The 20,048-nt window shown below is 37.9% G+C and overlaps 3 protein-coding genes across 3 annotated transcripts; 1 reads left to right on the forward strand and 2 right to left on the reverse strand.

Moving 5' to 3' along the window:
• On the reverse strand, positions 575-2,084 carry LOC109832417. Its single transcript, XM_020399789.1, has 3 exons — positions 1,601-2,084; positions 880-1,494; positions 575-777 (listed from the first exon to the last, which is right to left on the reverse strand). Exons 1-3 carry the CDS (start codon positions 1,973-1,975, stop codon positions 598-600), a joined length of 1,170 nt encoding a protein of 389 aa, XP_020255378.1. The 5' UTR covers positions 1,976-2,084; the 3' UTR covers positions 575-597.
• On the reverse strand, positions 2,001-4,521 carry LOC109835496 (protein FAR1-RELATED SEQUENCE 5-like). Its single transcript, XM_020403470.1, has 5 exons — positions 4,074-4,521; positions 3,631-3,985; positions 2,292-2,699; positions 2,120-2,204; positions 2,001-2,015 (listed from the first exon to the last, which is right to left on the reverse strand). Exons 1-5 carry the CDS (start codon positions 4,519-4,521, stop codon positions 2,001-2,003), a joined length of 1,311 nt encoding a protein of 436 aa, XP_020259059.1.
• LOC109835250 lies at positions 5,729-19,043 on the forward strand. The gene is made up of 4 exons (XM_020403234.1): positions 5,729-6,141; positions 8,503-8,697; positions 16,719-16,903; positions 18,592-19,043. The coding sequence occupies exons 1-4, from the start codon at positions 5,856-5,858 to the stop codon at positions 18,901-18,903; spliced, it is 978 nt and encodes a 325-aa protein (XP_020258823.1). The 5' UTR covers positions 5,729-5,855; the 3' UTR covers positions 18,904-19,043.

The following is a 20,048-nucleotide window of genomic DNA, read 5'->3' on the forward strand; positions in this document are numbered from 1 at the left end:
GTCCACAATCCTTTTTGTTTAATTGACCTTGTTTTCCCACCGGACACCGTGTCCGGTGGGTTATAAATTTTTTTATTTTGTTTTATTAACTAATTCCATTTTAATTGTGTATTTAAAATCCGTGTTAGACTATAATCCGTGTCGGTTTATAATCCGTGGGTCATAAAAAAATCATTGAAGTGTTATTAAAAAAATTAATTTTTTTTAGAACATATATAAATGTTGGTTTAATTTTAATATAATTTGAATTTTTAAAATCGTTAATAAAATTTGTTTAAGTGTTTGAAATGTTTGAATTTTTTTTAAGTGTTATTAAAAAAATCATTGAAGTGTTATAAAAAAAATTAATCCATTATAATCCGTGGGTCATAAAAAATCATTGAAGTGTTATTAAAAAAATTAATTTTTTTTAGAACATATATAAATGTTGGTTTAATTTTAATATAATTTGAATTTTTAAAATCGTTAATAAAATTTGTTTAAGTGTTTGAAATGTTTGAAGTGTTAGACTATAATGAAGGATAATAATAAAATTTATTAGAAAATCAAAGTATTAATCTACTCAACGAAATACATCAATTTTTATTTCGATCCTAATTAATTGTTCTTTATTCTTCTTGTTGATGCTCGACGTTCTCCATCTTCATTGTGGAGACGGTTAAAGTGACTGATCGAGAATGCAAATTGTGCATCTAAACCATCTGCAGATTTGTCGTGATGGTCGTTCCAGTAAAATGCTATGGGTGGTACCGGATGATCCCCTGGTTTCATATGCAACTGGAAAAAAATGTACAAATATTGAAGTTATATTCTTATATAAAAAATTAAAGTTAAAATTCAACTTGTTTATATGATCGTCGACTAGTGTAATTTTCTTACCAAAATCCAATGATCATTGCTAAGATGTCCGCACACCACCTTTCGGGTTGGAGGTCCTTGTGTTTCATCTAATATCGCTGGCAGACAAGTATTTCCTCCATGTTCACTGAATGTCATGAAAACAACATTATATGTTGTTGCAATTACGTGACCGCAATCCGGTACCGCCATCCAGTAATCATCATCCGCTGGTCCATGGTAGTGAGCAATCGATTGGATGAGATTAGTCACATTAGAACTCCTCGCACTCCTCCCACCTAAGATTCGAGCGTACAAGGCGCTTCTATTCTGTAGATCTGCTACTAAGTCTTGTCTAACTTTAACCCAATCATCTTCTGTTCCGTAAATTGCTAGAGCCACCGCTCTAAATCCACAATTTCCGTCTGCCGCTACATCTGTGCATTGATCTATGTATTTTCTAATGTAGGGCGGGAATTCTCTCTCAAATACAGAATTCTTAAAGATGAACGTGGTGCCTTTGGAAGAAGGGGTTGACATTGGAGGCCTTGAGCACGGAGGATTTGGAGAAGATGGTGATACTGGTGGCCCCGTACGTTGGGATGTGCTCATTGGACTCCCCTGTGATTCAGAGATAGAAGCAACACGTCCAGGGCCCTTTACAAATGCATAGGTTGACAATGTTAAATTGAGAATAATAAATTAGTAACTAATATAAATCATAATTTTCAAATATAGAAATTCATAAGTTATGTAGTATTACCTTTTTGTTTGGAGACTTTTTAAATCCGTACTGTTTCACAACCCTCTCCCACGCCGAAGGTACACGGAGACTAGAGAGCTTTTTACCCTTGGTTTTCTTTTTAGCAGTAGGAGGTGCAGTAATATCAGGGACTTCTTCGAACAACGCCCTCCTCACTGGATTTGGTGGAGTCGGGGATCCATCCGCGGCATCATTAGGAAATATTGGAAACTGAATATCTAACTTTTTCCAATAATCATGTATTTGATCCAACGGAATGCTATACCCATTTATGATGTAGTACTGAAGCTCATGTGCGCACGGTAGACCATGAGTTCTCCTTAGGTAGCAACCACACGTTGTTGGATCCTGACCCATTTCTTGTAAAACTTGCATTTCTTTCCTTATGAGGCCGAATGCTTTAAACGTGATTGATCTGTTCAGATTAACAAACAACGTATCTCCAAGGGTGTCTGTGTTGGATTTAGTAGCGTTAACTCTCGCTACTTTCTTAATCACACAGATTTGGCCTTCTATCACCTTGTGAAGTTTCTCCAGTACGGTATCGAATGGGTACCGACCACCATCTAAATGTCGTTTGACGCGATGATGTTCTCCTTCGACCCTGCATTACCAATTGAACTTGAATATTAATTATTAATGTTGACTACATGTAACGATTATTTAGTCACGTAAATCTCACAAGGCTTACCTATTTGTTGTGTAGCTTCCGAAGTGAAAATAATGGTCGATGTAAGCTGACAGGATTTTTTGGGAATGCGGACTAATCCATGTGTCAATGCAGTAGTTCAGCAATGCTCCCCAACTCGAGTAATGTGCTGCCAGACGTCCCCATCTATCATTAAAGTCATCTATGGTCGGTGCACTTATCGCCCAATTCCAACGAAATTTAAATCCTTCTGCCGCCTCTTTTAAAAAACCAGGTTGCTGCAGTGCTCGTTGTAGCACGCATTGCTCAATGTGACGGCGACACAAATGATGCCTGGATTCCGGGAAAACATACTCGACAGCATGCATCAAGGCGTAATCTCGGTCTGTTACAATGACATTAGGTGTCACTTGGCTAACGAACAAAGTACGGATAAACTGTAACACAAACCTGCAAAATAATATAACATTAATAATTTTAAATTTAAACGTAGGACAAAATAACTGTACTAAATAATTGTCAATTGTAATTTATAACAACAAATTAACATAATAACAATATTAATGACAATACTACAATAACAATGTTAATAACAATAATAATACTATAATAAGTCCTAATTAAACAATATAATAATTTTCATAACAGTAACAACTCCTAATAATACTATAATAAGTTCTAATTAAACAATATAACAATAAAAAAATAACAATATAATAATGTTCATAAAAATAATAACTCCTAATTATACAATACTAATAATGTTCAATAAAAATAATAACTCCTAATTAAACAATTCTAATAATGTTCATAAAAATAATAACTCCTAATTAAACAATACTAATAATGTTCAATAAAAATAATAACTCCTAATTAAACAATTCTAATAATGTTCATAAAAATAATAACTCCTAATTAAACAATACTAATAATGTTCCAATAAAAATAATAACTCCTAATTCAACAATTCTAATAATGTTCATAAAAATAATAACTCCTAATTAAACAATACTAATAATGTTCCAATAAAAATAATAACTCCTAATTCAACAATTCTAATAATGTTCATAAAAATAATAACTCCTCCTAATTAAACAATTCTAATAATGTTCATAAAAATAATAACTCCTCCTAATTAAACAATTCTAATAATGTTCATAAAAATAATAACTCCTCCTAATTAAACAATTCTAATAATGTTCATAAAAATAATAACTCCTAATTAAACAATACTAATAATGTTCATAACAATATTAACTCCTCCTAAATATTCAATTTAACATTATTCATAACATTGACAAACAATTGTACTAAATAATGTTAATTAACAATTTTAAATTTAAACATATGAAAAAAAATTAAAATTCATTAAGACACAAACCTGTAGTTTTCTTGTCTCTCATTTCGCATGAATGCGTAGGCGATAGTGAACGTTTTGTCCGTACTTGTTGCACCGACCACTTCTAGTAGAGGCATGTCATACTCATTGGTGTTGTACGTACAATCAATCATCATGACTTCCGGATATGCATTCACCATCACAAAAGAAGCCGGGTGGCAGAAAACAATATCTCCAAGTTCGGAAGATTCATCAGCAGTCCGAACGTCGTACATGTAGTTCAATTGCCTGAGTAAATGGATGAAATTATTCATCGGGGTCCGACCTTCTCTTTTCTGGGCACGCACCTTACTGACAGCATTGTAAACTTGTACACGATTTGTTCTCCGGATCAGCCCTTTTCATGGACGCCAACATATTACTCGGGCTTAAATTAAAATTCTCTTGCTCCCTAATAACTTCAAGTTGAATAGGGGATATTTTACCTAAACGAGATCCCACAGCATGAGACGGGAATGGATGGTTGTGTCTCCCCTCCCGGACTTCAAAGTACCAGCGCCCTCCAGGGTACTCCATTCCGTCCAACCAAAATGGACAATTATTTTTTGTCGTTTTAGTGGACCTAGTTCCAGTAACCTTTTTTGGTCTGTATCCGCCACCTTGGCTACATAAATATCGAACTTTGGGCCGTCGGCCGTCTTTTCCCTTCGAATCACGAATTGCCAAAGTAACGTTCCTCAAGCCAGCAACATATCTTACATGAGCATCCATGTCCTCTCTACTAGCAAAACCTCCTTCCGGATTACCGAAATCGGTTGAAATGTCTTCAAACTCTACATATGAACTATGATCCTGGAATGGATCACTTTGTGTTTCGTCGATGACGAATTCAACTTCATCAAGATTTATGGAGTTGTAATCTCCAGAATTCATATTGTTTGTGATTGTAATTGTAAGTGTTTGAGTTGTGAGTGTTTGAGTTGTGATTGTGATTTGAAAAACTTAAACTGTTGGCCTTTTTATAGGTAAAAATCTAAGAGGTCAAAATCAATTTTGACATTTTGAGTGCTCAAATCAAATTAGTAAAAAATTCTGAGTGGTGTAATTCTAAGGGGTCAAAATCAATTTTATGTAATTTGTGTAAATTGTATTGGAAATGAAAATTGTTATAAAAATTCGAAATCGGAATTCGAAGCCAACCGGACACCATAAAATCGATTTGACCACATTTTCACCACATTTTCACCAATTTTTCTACCGTTTTCACCACCGGAAAATTTATGCACACACAAAATTACATTAATTGTTGAAAATGTGGTGCATAAAAATCCCCGTAGTATTAATCTATGGGGAAAATTTATGCACCACATTTTCATGCACACACAAAATTACATTAATTTAATGCACACTTTGAGCATCGAATATTTATTAGAATATTCATTACGGTCACAAAATAAAGTTATATTATTACAAAATTACATTAGGAGTTATAACTACGGTCACAAAATTAATCTACTTTATTTTTGGAAACCATGAAAATACATTCCACATTCCAAGGTAGGTCTCTGATAATATTTCATTTCATTTCATTCCACATTCCAAGGTAGGACTCTGATTATATTCCACAAAATTAATCTACTTTATTTATGAAATGCACACACAAAATTAATATTCTAATAATGTTCATAAAATTACTACGGTCACAAAAGTAGATTAATACAATTAAATGGCAAGAATACATTATTTTTGGAATATAACTACGGTCACATTGAGCATCGACGAAATTTATTTGAAGCCAATTTTTGGAATATAACTACGGTCACAAAAGTAGATTAATGTACATTTAATGTACAAAATTTAACCAAGATCTGGGCATCTAAACAGTAGTCCACATTAAATGTACAAAATTTATTACTACGGTCACATTAAATGGCAAGAATACAATGCCAATCCGGTACCACATTTAATCAATAGTCCACATTAAATGTACAAATTTTTGGAAGCCAACCGGATTTAATGCTCACACAAAAGTAAAAATTTATTGCACACACAAAAGGGTATTTTCGGCAATCCCACTCCCAAAGTTACTGTTTGGGAGTGGATATAGCAAATGTGGTGAAAAGGCCGTAGGTTAGAAGTTGCCCAAAGATTTGTCCGAGCAGTTTCATCGGAGCATCCTAAAGCTCACCAAAAAAATAAAAATAAATAAAAGACCAGAGCGTTCAATCAAAAGTCTCCTCTTCTTCTTTTTCTCTCTCTCCGTCAAAATGGCTGACGGCGGTATAACTGTCCTTGACGGAACCCAACTACTCAACGCCGATCTCCGTCTCCCACTCCCTAACGGCGCCGTCACCGGATCCCAACTGATCCCTCTCTGCGAATCCGAGGCGTCCGCTCACCTCTTCGGCCTCTCCCTGCCCGTTTCCGCTAAGTCCGCCGTCATCCAGAGACTTAACGGTAACGGCGATTTGCGTTCTAAGGAGTTCGGCGAGGGAGAATCTCAGAAAGCCATGATCAAGGAGTACCTTGTTACCCTTGCTGATGAACTGAAAGGTCTAAACTGCGCTTGTTAAATCTGATAATTTTACATTTCAGTGTAATTTTGATTTACTTTTCTGTGTTATGAAGTTGGTTTTCAGGCATTCGGGCTGATCTTTTGACTGCAGACTGTAATTTGGCAAATTGGGTTGGGTGGAGGCTTTATGATAGTTTTTGGAAATTTTGGTTTTCTATAGATACCCTTGAATGATGTAGCTTAGGTTCAATTTATAATTAATTGTGTTGTTATAAAAATGGGTTCCAGGCATTTGGTTGGTTTGTTGATCGCTGAGTTTAATTTTGGAAATTTATTTGGGTTGAGGGCTTATGATACTATGATGGATGCCTAAGCTGTTGGCAATTAACCCATTTTGAAATGATGAGTTGGGTGTTGGGTTTTTATTAGACTTTGAAGTAGTCAATTTCCCTTAAATGATTGTTCTGTATGTAGAATTTTAGAATGTTTTGTTTGTAGTTGAGTTAGGGTTAGGGACTTGATTGAGAATCTACAGTGTAGTGGAATTGAGAATGTTACAGATTTTAAACTTTTTTTTGTTTGCAGTTGTGTTTGGGCTAGGTACTGGATTGAGAATCTACAGTGTAGTAGCAATGAGAACGTTACAATGGACTCATGAATATACACTAAGAGATAGGATAAATAATGAGAGGCTGGAGGTTGCTTTTATTGAGGATGAAATGAGAGAGAATCAATTGAGATGGTTTGATCATGTGGAATGTAGGTTGCTAGAGATAAGCCTCAGAGAACATAGTTGGAAGCAATTAAGAAGCATACGATAATGGTTAACTTAATGGAGGATATAACTAAAAGAGAAAAGAAAAAAAAAGAATACGATTCATGTTATTTAACTCCATATTTTTTTTTTGGGGTTGCAATAAAGGGAGTTTGACAGTGGAAAAACTCAGAAAGAGAAGGTCAACCAGAAGGTCATACACTTCGGATAACCCTCAACCGGAACAAGGACATATTAATTGTTTCGATAAATATCAACAAATATTTTTAATCAAGGATGGATCTAGTAGAGTATGATGCACTCAGTTTAACTATAACCATTGTCGTCCTTGTATCAGTTGTGTGTCACTTTTTTTAAATCCATCAAAAGTTCATATAACTTTAAGTCCATAAAAACGCTTTGAGCCAAGTTCAAGCTTCCAGATTAGTTCCGTGATCATTCTTCAAGTCCAGAACAATTCATCAGAAATCTGGGCTCAAGCTTCTCCAATTGTATATCAACCACCATTGAGGTAGGTTAAGTTTGAAGTTGCGTGCTTGTTTAAGTCCATAATTGGACGAAATATGTTCTTAACATTTGTGCTGATTCTGACTGATGCTAACTTGGAATACATTGTCAGTAATTATCTACTTGATTGCTAGTTTTTATTTGTTTGTAGATTTAGCCAAAGATTTTAAATCGAAGTTAACATTTTCATATATTCTAAATTTTTTATGGTGATAGTGACAGTTACCTTTTAGAGGATTTGATTCCTCATAGCAATCAAAACTTAGAAATCTGCTTTGAGAAGGATACTTCTGTTTTGTATAGTTTATGAAGTTATCGAGGAAACACAAACCACCTAACTCAGTGACGATGTTTTAATTGAGAAAAAATGACCATCTAAGTAGGCTTGTGGGGGTACTAACTCCTACTTCATTGCCATATTGATATTGGTAACTTTATTTAAAGCTCATGCAACCAAGAACCACCCTAGAAATCTTCACGGCCAAGGAAGAGTGTTCAGGAAGAGGTTCAAATTTTGAATTTTCTACAGGGAACTTCATCCATATCTGTCTACTGGTATACTTCAGCAAGCTAAAGAATGGACATCCCTAGTGCCGAATTTTTGAATAGAACATGCATTGAACTACAAACATTGCACCAAGGAAAATTTTGTCTGCCTCAAACATTATGGTATAAGATGAGAAAAATTATGTTTACATAGCTTCTGTTTATACTGTTAATTTGATTTACTTGTGCATCTTGGTTTGGGACATGCATTGAAATACAAACATCGCACCAATGACAATTTTATCTCTGCCTCAAATACTATGGTATAAGATGAGAAAAATTATGTTTACATAGCTTCTGTTTATCCTGTCAATTTGATTTACTTGTTCAGCTTGGTTTGAGACTTATGCTTTCAGTGTATTCACAAATCTTCTTGCTGTGATAATAATCATATATCGGCAATTATAACTTAATCCTTGGAGATACTATTTTTACATTTGGTTTCTTCAGCTGTACAATATATGAATGCTGTTATTTGTTAAACAGGAGCTCTGAGGAATTTCTTGCCTTAATTCATCCATTTATTGTGCTACAAGCTCTTTACATTACCTGACATTTACTTTTTATGTAGATGATCCTCTTGTTATTTCAATTTTGGATGGACATGCTCTTCGAGTTTTCATGGATGATGAAGATGATTTTGCTATGTTGGCAGAAAGTCTTTTCACTGATCTCGATGTAGATGATAGAGGAAAACTCAGCAAAAATGAGATACAAAATGCTCTGGTTCACATGGGAGTGGGAATGGGGGTTCCTCCTTTTTCGGGTAAAATGCTTTAGGATGTTACTAATGTTGTTAGGTACAAGTTTATATTATGTGGTCATTTCTTTGCACTAAATAGAATTTGTATAAGTGAACAAATAGCATTCCATGTCAAATGTATACCATCCTCTTTATACTCAGTTTGCCTAATGTTTGCCATATTATATTTTTCTGACATTTAGGTTTCTGCTAAGCTGAAATCAGGATCAAGTATTCCATGCTAATCTTACTTCATTAGATATGCGTTTATTAATGTGAGTACTTAGTTTTGACGGGGTACTTTATCCCATTTGAGAAAAAAATATCTCCTTGTTGCTTTATCTGAAAGTCAGTTCGTTTTATTTATGTAGATAGAATGGGGCTAAGATTGTTTTTCCCCCTATCTCTGTGTTCTCACTGGTCATGATTTTCCCCCGATCTCTGTGTTCTCACTGGTCTTGATTTTGTTATTATCTTATGCTAATTAACTATATTATCTAGTGTGTCGTCTTAATACTTTTATGCAGCATGTCTGTAAATAGCATTGTTGGCTTATGGTTTCTGGGGAGATCTTATGTTGGATTTAGGTGCTAGGCAACATGCAGGTAGATAAACTAAATAGCTGTTTAATATAATGGATGAAAGAAATTTATCTCATACATTTAAACATCAATAGATATAAAGTAAATATAGTTGTCTTACTATAATTTATCTAGTAAATACTTTAATGTATTGTGAAGGCAATAAAGTAGGTGTATTTATGCTACAGAATGAAGCATATAATGTGATATGGATTTATACTCTATGTTGCCATGTATTATAACTTATAATATAGAACAAATAAATAAATAAGTAAATAATAAATGATCATTACTAAACTATTGTAGATATTATTATGTTGTGGGATATAATATGTTTCATGTCTTTTTAATATACCAGCATTGTCTTGCTTTGAACTGTATTTGGGACCTTCAGATTGATTAATCTCCTAGTGACTGGTGAGAGAGGTGTATCATAGGATAAATAGATAGTCATTTCTCCTCCCTTGGTGGGCTTAATTGATAACATCTAAATTTTCATCGTGTATGAAGTCCATGTGAGTGGGGCCCAGCCATGTGCGTGAAACAATTCACGCGCTGAGTCTAGCGGACAAAAAAAAACGCGGTTTCGTAGTTTCCGCGGCCTACCCGAACACCCACGTCGACCTCTCCTATAAATAATTTGTCACCTAGGTTTTTGTGTGTGCAGGAGATTTGTTTTGTGGCTGTGGGTATTCTTTTCGGCAGAGCAAGCAAAAAGAGAAGTACATGGGATCTTTGGTGGCTGCGTGCGCAGGTACAAGTACGAAAAAGGCAGAAGGGCTGGAGTGTGCAAGGATTTGTTTTTCGACAGAGGTGATTGTGCAGTCCTTTTGTGCTTTTGTAGAGAGATATTGTGAGGGATTTGAGAATTTGTTTGAGGGTTTAGGTTGTGAGTGATTGTAAACCATAGTTGTAATCTCTCCCTCTAATAGTAGATCGCCCCCCTCCTTGCCCCATGAACGTAGGTAATTTGTCGAACCATGTAAAATTGGTTGTATCGCTATTTGTGTGATTTGTAATAGCTTTTAGGTTCCCTCGACAGGTCAGTCCTAGAACTGATGAGAGGAAGAGCTGATATCTCACTTGATTAAGATATTTTACTTCAGATTCTTGTTTCCTTGGTGAGACAGGAATTCTTATTGCGATCTGACTCTCTTGTTGTGCTGTCGAAGTGCTATCAAAATTTTCGCTGCGCGCAACAAGTGGTATTAAAGCCCAGATTTCAGATCTAGGGTTTTAGAGTTTGGTGGAGGAAGATTCTTGTGTGAAGCTTAGTTCTTGGAGTTCTAGGCTTTGATGGAGATATCATTAGGAGTTGTCGTTGGAGATTTCGTTTTCCTCGTGTGGATAGGAGATCTATTTGGAATCTGATCTAGGGTTCAGTTGGGTGGTTCCTAATTTTTATTAAATTTGTTCTTTTTTTATAATTTGGAGTTAGTTTGCAATGGGAGAAGAAGGTGAAAGCAGCAAGTCGATGGAGAGTACAATACAAGTTGGTTTTCAGAGCACTAAAATTAGTGTGGTGAAGTATGACGGTAAAATCAACTTTGGTTTGTGGATGAGCGACGTACAGGATGCGCTCAATGCTCAGAACTTGGAAGAGACCATCATGGTCCACGAGAGACCACCTAAATATGAAGAGACGGTATGAGAGAAGATGAATAGAAACGCTTGTGAGGTGATCAGGTCATGTTTGGAACAAGAGCTAAAGTATGATGTGATTGGGGTGACGTCTGTAATGAAGATGTGGGAAATTCTCAATAAGTATCTCACAAAGAGTGTTGAGAATAGGTTACACTTGTTGCGAAGACTCTTCAGATTTCAGATGTCCAGAGGCACCTCGCTAGCGGCTCATATGAACAACTACACTAAGTTATTGTCGTATTTGGCGAATGTTGATGAGAAAATATCGGATGAGTACAAGGTGATTATTTTGTTGGACTCTTTACCGGATGAAGAGTATGATACATTTGTGCTTACTTTGTTGAATGGGAGATCTTCTATCAGCTATAGTGAAGTGACTAACGCATTGATCAATTACGATTTGAGGAGGAAGGACAAGGAGACTTCCCGTGCTAGCACTTCAGGCGAGGTCTTGTCGACGAGAGGTAGAAGCCAATATCTGAAAGTTGGTAATAGAAGAAGGTCAAAGTCAAGAAGCCGTCACCAATTAGCAAAGAACCAATGTGCATTCTGCAAGGAGCAGGGATATTGAAAGAGAGACTGCCCAAAGCTCAAGGAGAAAGAGAATGGTAAGAAAAAGGGCCCAAAGACCAATGAGGTGAATATTACGAAAGGCGATGATTCCGATGATTCATGTTTTTTTCTATTGATTACTCCGAAGGTGAATCATGTGGATGCATCAGATTGGATGCTTGATTTCGACGCTATTTATCATGTGACCCCTAGGCGAGACTGGTTTGCATCTTTTGAGAGAATCGACGGGGGTGTTGTTGTCATGAGAAATGATCAATCCTGTGACATTTGTGGGATAGGTACCGTGCAGGTTAGGATGCACGATGGAGTAGTCCGTGAATTGAAAGAGGTGAGATTCGTTCCTCAGCTGAAGAAAAATCTTATCTCAGTTGGAGCTTTGGAGGCAAAGGGATTCAATGTGACATTTGAAGACGTTGTAGCAAAGGTTACTAAGGGATTTTTGGTGGTGATGAAAGGAGTCCGCAGTCAGAACTTATACTATCTGAAGGGGAGTATCGAGATTGGTCAGGTTACTTCGGCTATTTTAGAGGCGGACATGAGCAGGCTTTGGCATTATAGGTTAGGGCATACAAGTAAAAAGTCACTACATGCATTGTGCAAGCAGGAGCTATTGAAGGGAGCCAAGAGTGGGAAGATTAAGTTCTGTGAGCACTGTGTTCTTGACAAGAAGACGAAGGTGAAGTTCAGGATTACCATTCATTAGATGAGGGGTATCCTGGACTACGTGCACACAGACGCTTGGGGTCCCACCAAGACTGCATTACTTGGTGATCGACATTGGTTCGTCACGTTCGTTGATGACCAAGGTTGCATAGGTACGGGTACGGGTACGGACACGGGTACGGGTACGGGACACGGGACACGGCAAATTTGTAAAAAGTAGGGTACGGAGACACGGCTCATATACCAAACACAAGCCCAGCTTTATAACTCAAACCCTAGTCCTCTAACAAAACGGAAAAAGAAACCCTGGATCATATTTGTCGGCTCCTCTCTGTTCTCTCCTCCTTCAGATCGAGATCGGCTCCTCTCTCCTCCTTCAGATCCGACTCCATGTGGATTCTGGGGCTAGGGTTTTCACCGTTCTCCCTCGAATCTCGTCATCGACTCCTCCCTCCAAGCTCGTCGTCCCTCGAAGGCTGGAAATTGTTTCGTCGAGCTCTGATTTCGTCGTCGAGGAGTTGGTTTTCGACGTCGATCTCTGATTTCGTCGTCGAGGAGTTGGGTTTTCGTCGTCGATCTCTGATTTCGAGCTCTGATTTCGTCGTCGAGGAGTTGGGTTTTCGTCGTCGATCTCTGATTTCGAGCTCTGATTTCGTCGTCGAGGAGTTGGGTTTTCGTCGTCGAGCTCGAAGGTGGTAAAGGGCCTAAAGGCTCAATCGCTTCAGGTTGGTTTTTTTCCCCGCACAAAAATTTCAGGTTGGTTTTTTTTCCCGTCGCGAGTGAATTTGGCGTGTCGCTGCCGTTTGGGTGCGGATCCGCACCCAAAACGTACCCGACACGGGTACGGGACCTAGAATGACGTGTCGGGGTAACATAGTTGATGACTATTCTAGGCGTTGGGTGTACACCATGACGAAGAATAGTGAAGTCCTAGATTTGTTTGTGGAGTGGAAAAATAGATTAGAACTACAGACTGGGAGAAAGATCAAGACGTTGCGATCCGACAACGGTGGTGAGTATACTTCAGACCTCTTTTTGCAGCTATGTCGAGACGAGGGCATAGAGAGGCACTTCACGGTTAGTCATACACCGCAGTAAAATGGGGTGGCAGAGAGGTTGAATCGGTCTTTACTGGAGAAGATCCGATGCTTATTGTCACAGAGTGATTTGGAGAAGATCTTTTGGGCGGAGGCACTTACATATGCGAGCCATCTTATTAATAGGCTGCCTTCATCTGCGATTGAGGGGAAAACCCCTATGGAGAAGTGGTCAGAAGAGCCAGCATACGACTATGACCAGCTCAAGATATTCGGGTGTCCTGTATTTTATCATGTGAGAACAGATAAATTGGAACATCGAGCTAGGAAGGCCATATTTGTAGGGTTCAAATCTGATGTTAAGTGATACAAGCTTTGGGATCCAGTTGATAAGAAGATTATGCTGAGTAGGGACGTCACGTTTGATGATGTTTCTATCTTGAAGCTTTCTAACTCATCAGGTGGAGAGCGATCCGACGGAAGAGATATCACAGGTGGTGGAGATCGATGCAGCTCCACATTGTTCAGATGGTACAGTATCCATTAGAGTATCGACTGAGGTGACGTCAGGCGAGCACGACGGTGACACGGAAGATACGGGTACTAATATGCAGGATCAGGGACCGACGACTTAGGTTCAGGATTCGATTGCGGTTCGGAGACAGAGGAAAAACATACAGATGCCAGCACGGTATGCCGACACAGTTGCGTATGTACTTCTGGTGGAGAGTATCGATGAGATGGTGCCTATTATATTCAGAGAGGCCGAGCAGAGTTCGGAGCCTGATTCGTGGCAGGTAGCTATGCAGGAGGAGATGGAGTCTCTTCACAAGAATGATACATGGGAGCTTGTTCAGCTTCCAAAGGGGCGGAAGGCAATTGGTTGCAAGTGGGTATACACGAAGAAGGAGGGCATTGAGGGCACTCCATTGAGGTTCAAAGCTAGGTTGGTTGCGAAGGGCTATGCACAGGAGGAAGGTATTGACTATAATGAGGTTTTCTCTCCGGTGGGAAAATATTTTTCGATTCGGATTTTGCTAGCTTTGGTGGCACAGTATGGTTTGGAGTTAGATCAGTTGGATGTGACGATTCGGATTTTGCTAGCTTTGGTGGCACAGTATGGTTTGGAGTTAGATCAGTTGGATGTGAAGACGAAATTTCTTCATGGTGATCTTGATGAAGAAATATATATGACTCAGCTATCGGGATTCCGAGCTGCAGGGAAGGAAAAATTAGTTTGCAGATTTAAGAAATCGCTATACGGTTTGAAACAGTCTCCTCGACAGTGGTATAGGTGATTTGATGGTTTTATGATTGGTCATTCGTACACTCGGAGCCAGGTCTCCTCGACAGTGGTATAGGTGATTTGATGGTTTTATGATTGGTCATTCGTACACTCGGAGCCAGTTTGATCCTTGCGTATATTTTCGCATTTTATGATTGGTCATTCGTACACTCGGAGCCAGTTTGATCCTTGCGTATATTTTCGCAAGTTGAAAGGAAGTGCGTACATCTATTTGTTACTTTATGTCGATAACATGTTGGTTGTCTCTATTTCCAGATCTGCTATAGATGAGTTGAAGGCACAACTTTCAAAGGAGTTTGAAATGAAGGACTTGGGTGAGGCGAAATGCATTCTAGGGATGGAGATCGGCAGAGACAAGAAAAATGACAGAATTTGTTTGACACAGGTGGCTTATTTGAAGAAGGTTCTACAGCAATTCCATATTTTAGCATGGATACGAAGCCAGTTTGTGTACCTTTGGGAGCCCATTTGACGCTCTCAGCTGGTCTTTCACCAAAGTCAGTTGAAGATCGAGAGTTGATGTCGAAGACTCCATATGCGAACGCGGTTGGTAGATTGATGTACGCGATGGTATGTACGATGTCAGATTTGTCACAGGCGGTGAGCATGATTTCGAGATACATGCACAATTCAGGAGTAGGTCATTGGGACGTTGTGAGATGGATTTTGAGGTACATTCGAGGTACGCTCAATGTTGGTTTAATTTATGAGCGGGACACTATAGGTGGGCAGCTATGCATTGGTTATGTTGATTCGGATTATACCGGGGATTTGGATAAGCGCCGGTCTACTACGGGGTATGTTTACTTTGACCCGTGCATCGGTGTGTTGGAGATGCACCTTATAGTCGACGGTGGCTTTGTCTACGACGGATGCAGAGTGTATGGCGGTTACGGAGGCTGTGAAGGACGCTATTTGGCTTCGAGGACTTTTGGAGGAACTTGGTATATCGCAGAGGTCCGTTACTATTCATTGTGATAGCAAGAGTGCTATCTATTTGGCGAAGAATCAGGTTTTTCATGCGCGGACGAAGCACATTGGTGTTCGTTATCACTTCGTTCGGGATGTTCTTGAAGATGACGATGTGGAGATTGTGAAAGTCCACACGAATGATAATCCGACGGATATGCTCACTAAGGTGGTTCCGAGCAACAAGTTTGCTCATTGTTGAAACTTATTGCATATTCGTGATTGTTGAGATCGTTGGCGGCCATTAGGGTGAACTACGTGAGGCTTGATTCCTTGGGCAAGAGGATACGTAGACAGTCTTTACGATGCAGTCGGTTTGGATTAGTTGATTTTGATGGGGGTGAGATTGTTTGGACTCTCGTTCGGGTTCTCGACTTGTGGATTGAGTTCGTACTGGTCACAACAAGTGGGACAATTGGATGCTTTGGTATCGGCTCAGTTTTGGGAAAACTTCGCCGATGTGGAGAATTGTGAGTGGGGCCCAGCCATGTGCGTGAAACAATTCACGCGATGAGTCCAGCGGACAAAAAAAAAACGCGGTTTCGTAGTTTCCGCGGCCCACCCGAACACCCACGTCGACCTCTCCTATAAATAATTTGTCACCTAGGTTTTTGTGTGTGCAGGAGATTTGTTTTGTGGCTGTGGGTATTCTTTTCGGCAGAGCAAGCAAAAAGAGGAGAAGTACAGGGGATCTTTGGTGGCTGCGTGCGCAGGTACAAGTACGAAAAAGGCAGAAGGGCTGGAGTGTGCAAGGATTTGTTTTTCGGCAGAGGTGATTGTGTGCAGTCCTTTTGTGCTTTTGTAGAGAGATATTGTGAGGGATTTGAGAGTTTGTTTGAGGGTTTAGGTTGTGAGTGATTGTAAACCCTAGTTGTAATCTCTCCCTCTAATAGTAGATCGCCCCTCCCCCCCTCCTTGCCCCGTGGACGTAGGCAATTTGCCGAACCATGTAAAATTGGTTGTATCGCTATTTGTGTGATTTGTAATAGCTTTTAGGTTCCCTCGACAGGTCAGTCCTAGAACTGATGAGAGGAAGAGCTGATATCTCACTTGGTTGAGATATTTTGCTTCAGATTTTTGTTTCCTTGGTGAGACAGGAATTCTTATTGCGACCTGACTCTCTTGTTGTGCTGTCGAAGTATTGTCGAAATTTCCGCTGCGCGCAATAGTCCATCTGTATATTTTCTCCTTTTCATAGTTGAAATCTGTATTGAAATAGATTTTAATGATTTTCACTCTTTATTGATACTTTTTTCCTGTATATGCAACCAGAATCCAGAGATCTTTTAGATAGCATCTTAAAGGAACATGGAGCTGAAGGGGAAGAACAATTGGGACAATCACAATTTGCTGAATTACTGCAGACCGTCATACAGGACCTTGCAGATGCTTTATCCAAAAAGAATGTTACCGTCATTCGGAATATTAAGGTCATCAATGGTTCTAAGCTGAAGAAGGTGTGTTTTTTTCTTTTCGTATTAATCTATTTATTTTATCTTCTTCTCTAGCAGCCATTAAGGTTATGTATGTTCTTTAATGCATCTCCCGAGATTTAACAGTCCAACAGAAATTCGATGTCTTGTAATGATTGATTACTTTGAATGATTTTCATTTATTTTCAACAAAGTGACATGGGCTAATTTGAATGTTTTTCATTTATTTTTGATAAAGTGGCACGGATTGCCAATTAACTTGAGGTGTATAATGGTAATATTTATGTTGATGAAAGCAAGTATCTTGGATGTCGGTTTCTAAGGATTATCAAGTAACATAATACCTTAGACACAGAACTTAGTTGCAATGCCTGATACTTACAGATAATGTATAATTTTCTTCAGCAGAATACATGCATCATGAACATTGTACACTTTATTATAATGATTGAGCTTTATATTACCTATGCAAATTCAATTGATTTCTTGTCATGAAAATTGTGAATCTTGGTATAAGAAAGCATAACATGCTTGGTGCTTCCAATTATTTCTGGATGCAACTAGGATATTCAGAATTTCATTGTTCATGTTGGTGAATTGTCACCGACCTGTTTTAGAACTGTTATTGCAAGGGGTTTCCTAAATTGAGTAAATTAATTTAGTAATTGAAGGAAAATTGCTGGTAGAGTATTGTATTTGTAAGTTATCATTAGCCGGTATTAAGTTTCCCTTCTCACGATTCCTTTCACGATGGAGAAAATTCTTAAAGCTTTATAGCCTCAAAATGACCTCTTCTCTCTATCCCCCCATTTAAAAATAGAAAACCTTATTATATTGCTTATTATTAACCCCCGCCTAACTGTTACCCTCTTTGCAGATCAAACAGCACTGCCCCCCACCCCCCCCCACCCACCCACCCCCAAAAAAAAAAAAATAACTCCCGGAAAAAAAAAGACATCACACCACAAAGACAGAAGGGAAAAACAAAGCCCCGGGCATTTTCTAATGTACCCTTTACGTCCTTCCACCTTGGATTCCTCTCATTTTCTGTTAAAGAGCATTCTCGGCGGGATTCTCTGTTAAAATGATAGCTTTTTTCAAATACTACTAATCTATCCCTAGTTATCCTTTTGGGGCTAAGGGCATCTCCAACGCAGCGCCGCTGCGTTGAACTGTTCGAGCTCCAACCGTGCCGCATTTTTTGCGGCACTTTGGAGGAGATGAAAAGTGTGACGCCAAATATGGTGTCGTACTGTTCATCCGCGTTATTACTATGCATTGTTTTAAATTTTTTAAAATATTTATTTTTAACCTCTTAATTAATATAAAAGTAGATAAAAGGGAATAAACTAAGAATATTCTGAGAATATTCTTTTTTGGTGTAAAAAATGGTGCAATGGGTTGGAGATGTATTAGTGTTTGATGTGATTTTTGCGCTATTTTGATGCAAAATTTGCACCATTTTGGTGCAATGGGTTGGAGATGGTCTAAATCTGCCAATTGTATAGATTCGGGGGGGAGAGAGAGAGAGAGAGAGTATATTAAAAAAACCCTAAATAGAAAAGTGATGCATTAATATTCTCAGCCTGAGTGTATCGTCTTTAGTGATTTACTTTATCTTAAGAAACAATGGCATTATAAATTCTGCATGTTTCGTTGTTTACATCCTGTACTATTTGTCTTAACTGGAATCCTTCGTGGGAAATTTGCAGATTTTGGCCGATGAAAACCTTCTTAGCAGTGTGCTGGAGAGCATGTTCCAGGAGTGGGATACTACAACAAGAGGAGCAGGCAACAAGGAGAAGTTAAGGGCTATTATAGAGTCAAAAGCACCAGAATTGAGTCTTCCCCCGTCTGAAACCAGTGAAGCAACAGTTCTTCTTTACGATCAGGTCTTCGAAAATGTTAGTGAAGAAACTGGAAGTTTAAACAGGTTTGCATTTCTCAAGACTGTCAAGACCATCTTAGAGATGTTTGCAGACCAACTGGAAGCAAACCCAATTTTCGTTGATTTTGAGAGTTGAAACAAGTTGGGGTTTCCTAGCCTTTGATTACCTTGTTGTTGTTGTTGTTGTTTTTTCTATACATTACATATCTTCAGCTATCTACAGGTGTTATAATCATTTAAAATGAAAACTTCATTTCTTCTTTTTCTTTGAAATAAGTATTATATGGGCTCCAGGTTTCTTCTCACAGATTTGCTTTCTCACTGGTGGTTTTGCTATTGCACTTGAGATGAAACCACTATTTGCATTTTTATGAGAGCAGCCATCAAATCGGGGATTACATATCTTCAGCTATCTCACTGGTTGTTTCTATACATTACATATCTTCAGCTATCTTTGAAATATGTATTAGTCATACGAGGGGATTAAAAAAAATTTGACAAAAAAGCCCACTACCTCGCTTTTTTTCTTTCCGCAAAATTTCTTTTCCTCCATCATTTTTTTTTTGCAAAATAGTTTTGTTTGCGGTTATTTTTCCTAGGGCATATCTATTTATATCCAAAAAAATAGAACAAGAAATAGAGAAAATCTCACCTGCGATTTCACCTTTGTTGCTCTCAACTGGTGGATGTTTGCATCAATTTGTGTATTTGTATGCTTCAGACACTTGTCTTTGTCAATTTCTCTTTTTTTTTCTCACTACTTTCCTAACCACTACTTGGCTTTATTGTGTAAACTGTGGCTTGATTGGATATGATATAGGGCTAATAAGTAGTAATATCATCTTTATCTAGTAATTAAATGTACATTTAGAAGTTGTTTGAATAAATATTTTTAATGAGTATAGTCTCTAATAGCATGATATTAATTATTGAATAAATGATCATAACCATCTAATATGTTTCTGATAAAAAAAATATGGTATTTCTTCCATAAAGTTCTATGATTCTTTCCTTTTTTTATTGTTTTCATCTAAATTATAATCAATCTATAATATGTCTTCCCACTCTTTTCTTTAAAAGTATGTCTTTCTCCTCCCAATCCAGGTTTAGAAGTGCTAGAAACTATTTTTAAATAATATATGATATGGTCAGCAATGCTAGTAATAACAATCTAATGGTCAATATCTTTTTTATTGTTTCATGCTAAATAATAATAAGGAAATATATATTGTAACATTTTTAAATTATTCAAGTGTACTTTGACTTTCTAGATAAGTTAAG

The sequence above is a fragment of the Asparagus officinalis genome, chromosome 3, assembly GCF_001876935.1.
Source record: "Asparagus officinalis chromosome 3, Aspof.V1, whole genome shotgun sequence".
NCBI lineage: Eukaryota > Viridiplantae > Streptophyta > Magnoliopsida > Asparagales > Asparagaceae > Asparagus > Asparagus officinalis.

What these genes read in the sequence shown, in the direction of transcription:
- LOC109832417 (XM_020399789.1), bottom strand. Translation starts at nt 1,975, where the DNA reads ATGCAAGTTTTACAAGAAATGGGTCAGGATCCAACAACGTGTGGTTGC. An exon ending in AAAAGTCTCCAAACAAAAAG is followed by an intron (nt 1,495 to 1,600) that starts GTAATACTACAT and finishes GCATTTGTAAAG; the next exon opens with GGCCCTGGACGTGTTGCTTC. An exon ending in GCAATGATCATTGGATTTTG is followed by an intron (nt 778 to 879) that starts GTAAGAAAATTA and finishes ATTTTTTTCCAG; the next exon opens with TTGCATATGAAACCAGGGGA.
- LOC109835496 (XM_020403470.1), bottom strand. Translation starts at nt 4,521, where the DNA reads ATGAATTCTGGAGATTACAACTCCATAAATCTTGATGAAGTTGAATTC. An exon ending in TGCTGTGGGATCTCGTTTAG is followed by an intron (nt 3,986 to 4,073) that starts GTAAAATATCCC and finishes GTCCATGAAAAG; the next exon opens with GGCTGATCCGGAGAACAAAT. An exon ending in GGAAGCTACACAACAAATAG is followed by an intron (nt 2,205 to 2,291) that starts GTAAGCCTTGTG and finishes TTGGTAATGCAG; the next exon opens with GGTCGAAGGAGAACATCATC.
- LOC109835250 (XM_020403234.1), top strand. Translation starts at nt 5,856, where the DNA reads ATGGCTGACGGCGGTATAACTGTCCTTGACGGAACCCAACTACTCAAC. An exon ending in CCTTGCTGATGAACTGAAAG is followed by an intron (nt 6,142 to 8,502) that starts GTCTAAACTGCG and finishes CTTTTTATGTAG; the next exon opens with ATGATCCTCTTGTTATTTCA. An exon ending in ATGGTTCTAAGCTGAAGAAG is followed by an intron (nt 16,904 to 18,591) that starts GTGTGTTTTTTT and finishes GGAAATTTGCAG; the next exon opens with ATTTTGGCCGATGAAAACCT.